General features: G+C 65.3%; 2 protein-coding genes across 2 annotated transcripts in view; one reads left to right on the top strand and one right to left on the bottom strand.

Moving 5' to 3' along the window:
* Window positions 1–571: 571 nt before the first annotated feature.
* AMSG_09567 (6 carbohydrate binding protein) lies at window positions 572–2,808 on the top strand (the record flags this gene model as incomplete). The annotated part of the gene is made up of 2 exons (XM_013898675.1): window positions 572–1,507; window positions 1,624–2,808. The coding sequence occupies 2 exons, from the start codon at window positions 572–574 to the stop codon at window positions 2,806–2,808; spliced, it is 2,121 nt and encodes a 706-aa protein (XP_013754129.1).
* A 97-nt stretch (window positions 2,809–2,905) lies between these two features.
* Window positions 2,906–3,839, bottom strand: part of AMSG_09566 (methionine sulfoxide reductase) — a 1,266-nt gene continuing 332 nt past the window's right edge. Inside the window, exon 2 of the mRNA XM_013898674.1 lies at window positions 2,906–3,484. Coding sequence (XP_013754128.1) covers window positions 3,013–3,333 — 321 coding nt within the window. The 5' untranslated portion in view covers window positions 3,334–3,484 and the 3' untranslated portion in view covers window positions 2,906–3,012. The remainder of the gene's footprint in view (window positions 3,485–3,839) is intronic.

The raw sequence follows: 3,839 nt of genomic DNA, 5'->3' as shown, positions 1-3,839 counted from the left end.
GGCAGGCAGCCTGGGCGGATGGAGTGAGGGGAGGGATGGGGGGAGGGGGAGAGGGGGGAGTGATCGGGACAGGGATGGGGACAGGGATGGGGGGAGGAGGGAGGGATGGGGGAGGGAGGGAGGGAGGGGGGGAGGGGGGGAGTGATCGGGACAGGGATGGGGACAGGGATGGGGACAGGGATGGGGGAGAGTGATCGGATGGGGACAGGGATGGGGACAGGGATGGGGGAGGGGAGGGGAGAGTGATCGGATGGGGACAGGGAGCCGGGAAGGACAATCAAGCGCATGGGATGACAGAGTCGCGATCAGTGGGGCTAGAGGGCGGCCATGTCCCGGCCACAGGGAGGGGACTGCCGCTTGCAGCACGTCAGGCAGCGACAGGGCCAGGGCAGGAGGGGCATACACCCCACACCCCCCCCACACACACGCAACCATGCATCTGTGTACCCTTCTTGCTGTCCTCGCCGCCTGTGCCTGTGCTCTGACTGCTGCTCGCCCTGCCGCCCATGCCTCGGCTCCGCCTGCTCTCTCCGTCCGCCCGGGCGCTACGCCTGCCAGCTACGATCTGTGGATGGATGGTGCGCTGTGGCTGAAGGGTGCTCCTCCGCGACTCCATGCCAACGGGAGATGGTTCTCGGTCGCTGACGGCAGCCTCATGCCGCGCCACTCGTTCTCCCTCAAGGGCATCGACGACATCGGCCCCTACATCATGAACGGCACCATGCTCATGGCCGTCGATGCTGCCCATGCCCAGGACGTCGCCAGCGAGAGCAAGTCCTCGCCGGTGGTTGTGGTGGCGACGGTCAAGATGTACACGGACTCGCCGCACATCATCTTGTTCGAGACCATGTTCCCGGACGGGGCCAACGCGACGGCCATCGACAGCAACGTCACTCGTGCTGCCGAGGGTGTTGCCTCGGAGTACCCGGTCTTCCTCGTCGACGACAGCTACCGCGGCGAGCGCGGCTTTCTCTCGTGGCAGAACCACTTTTTCCAGAACGACGTCATCGCCGCCTTTGGCGGGTCGACCCATGCCGGCATCGGGTCCGGGCTCGACGACTCGGGTCCGCTGGCGATCTTTGCCCGCGACGCGCCGCTGGCGAGCCTCGTCTCGGCCGCGTCCAACTTTATGACGAGCGCCACCTCGTTTAACGCCAGCACGCGCCGCCTGGCATACGGGGTCCTCGGTTCGGTCACCGCCATCCCGCCCGGCTTCAACATGAACACCATCGCCGTGGCCGGGACTGGTGTCACCTCGGCGACCGCGGCGTGGGGTGCAGCGCTTCGCGACATGTTTGGCAAAGACGCTGCCGGCGCCGATCCGACGCTCACTACGCTGCAGTACATTACCGATCACGGTGCGTACTACTACTACCACACCGAGCCCGGGACCAACTACCAGGAGACGCTCGAGGGCGTGAAGCAGTACGCCGAAGCCGCAGGCATCCCCTACCGCAACATCCAGATTGATTCGTACTTTTATCCCAAGGCCAACGGACCGGGCTTGGTGGCGGCGGCGTCCTCGAGTGGCGGGCGCTGCCGTCGGTCTTCCCGCACGGCATGGACGGGATCAACGCCGCGCTCGGGCTGCCCATCACGGCGCACAACCGCTGGTGGTCGGAGAAGACCGGGTACGCTCAGCAGAACGGCGGCCAGTACGCGTTTGCCATCGACGCCACCTCCGGCATGGCGCTGCCGCTCGAGCAGGTCTTCTGGGACGACCTCATGGCCAACGCCTCGGCCTGGCTCACCGTCTACGAGCAGGACTGGCTGTATGTGCAGACGCGCGGGATGGACGCGACGCGGCAGTCGGCGACGCTCGCCCGCGACTGGCTGTTGCAGATGGGCAACGCCGCCGCCGCCCACGGCATCCGCATCCAGTACTGCATGCCCTACCCGCGCCACCTGCTGCAGTCGGTTGAGATTGCGGCGGTGGACCAGATCCGCGCCTCGGGCGACGAGGTGCCCGGCCGCAACGACGCGCACCAGTGGCAGCCGATGGGCACGACGGCGCTGCTGGCGCATGCGCTCGGCCTCGCGCCGTCCAAGGACAACTTTTGGTCGACCGTTGAGCAGCCGGGCAACCCGTACAAGGCGCGCGAGGCGTTCCCGCGGCTACAGGCTGCGGTCGCCACCCTCTCGACCGGCCCGGTCGCCATCGGCGACCGCATCGGCTACTCGGACGTGGCGCTTATTCTGCGGAGCGTCCGCACCGACGGCATTGTCCTCGCGCCGTCGCGGCCGGCCACGCTTGTCGACTCGGCCATTGCCGCCCGGGTCTGGCCGGGCGCCGGGTGCATCGGTCAGGTCTGGGCAACAAGCTCGGAGCTCGGTCCTGTCCTGGCCATGCACCACGTCTTTGCCGCCAACGTCAACGCCTCGTGCCGCATCACGCCCGCCGAGCTTGGGAGCGGCGACGTTGCGACACGGTGGGTGGCGTACGAGTCGAACTCGACAGCAACGCGGGTGGCAGTCGGCGCCGACGGCCTGCTTCTTGAGCCCAACGGCGAGTGGGACTTTGCGCTCTGGCACCTCGCGCCGGCGCTGCCCGGTTCCGAGTGGACCTTCCTCGGCGAGGCTGACAAGTGGGTCCCGGCGTCGCCGGCCCGGTTCCGCGACGTCAACGTCATCGACGGCACGACGTTCTCGGCCATCCTGCTCGGCGCGCCGGGCGAGATCGTGACCGTGGCCTTTGCCGGCCCGCCGCCGGCGCTGGCCGTCGCCCACGCGTCGTGCACCATCGGGCCCGGCGGCGTCATCCACCTCATGTTTGTCATGGACGGCTCCGGCTCGTTCAAGTGCGCATAAACTGGTTTAACAAGCCGCGCGTGGGCGTGCAACGGGGGTTGTGCGCGCAGACAGGACAGGACACGCGCGTCCTGGCGTCCCAAGCTGAGCGCACAGTGAGGGTGGATTCGGCCATCGGCAGACGGTGCGCTTGCAGGCGCGCCGTTTCCCGCCGACGGCGTCATGATACGTTGCAGCATGGAGAGCGCGGGCGAATGCGGTGCCTTACCACATGGCGCAAGCGCCGCCGGAGCCCCTGGACTTGGACTTGGCCTTCTGGATGTACTTTTGGTGGTACTCCTCGGCATCGTACCAAGGACCGGCGGGAGCGACTTCTGTCGTGCACTGAGGGCCCATGGCGGCCTTCTTGGCTTCGGCGACGGCCTTCTGCTCCTCAGACGCGTACCAGATGGCGGAGATGTACTGGCGCTTCTTACCGACCGGACGAGAGCAGGCGTGCGAGTCGAAGAAGATGTCGACAAGGGTGTCGTAGGAGACGACGTTGGGATCAAAGGTGATCTGGATGGCCTCGGTGTGGTCACCCATGGAGCGATACGTCGGTGACTTTGTTGTGCCGCCGGTGTAACCCACAACCGTGCTCACAACGCCGCGCGTGGCGTCGAACAGCGGCTGTGGGTTCCAGAATCAGCCCATGCCAAAGGTGGCGATCTCGGTCTTGGGGGACGCAGCCATTGATCTGCCGAGGGACCGAGGGATGATGGGTGAGTACGATGACGATGACGATGACGATGACGATGACGACCACGAACACGATGACGATGACGATGACGATGCCGATGACGATCACAATCACGATCACAATCACGATCAAGATCACAATCACAATCACGATCACAATCACAATCACGACTACGAACACGATCACAATCACAATCACGATCACAATCACGATCACGATCACGATCACGATCACGATCACGATCACGATCACGATCACGATCACGATCACGATCACAATCACAATCACGACTACGAACACGATCACAATCACAATCACGATCACGATCACGATCATGATCAGCCCCCCCCCA

This window comes from Thecamonas trahens, assembly GCF_000142905.1.
Source record: "Thecamonas trahens ATCC 50062 unplaced genomic scaffold supercont1.52, whole genome shotgun sequence".
NCBI lineage: Eukaryota > Apusomonadida > Apusomonadidae > Thecamonas > Thecamonas trahens.
Note: the sequence above shows the minus strand (reverse complement) of the source record. Positions and strands in the feature narration are given on the sequence as shown.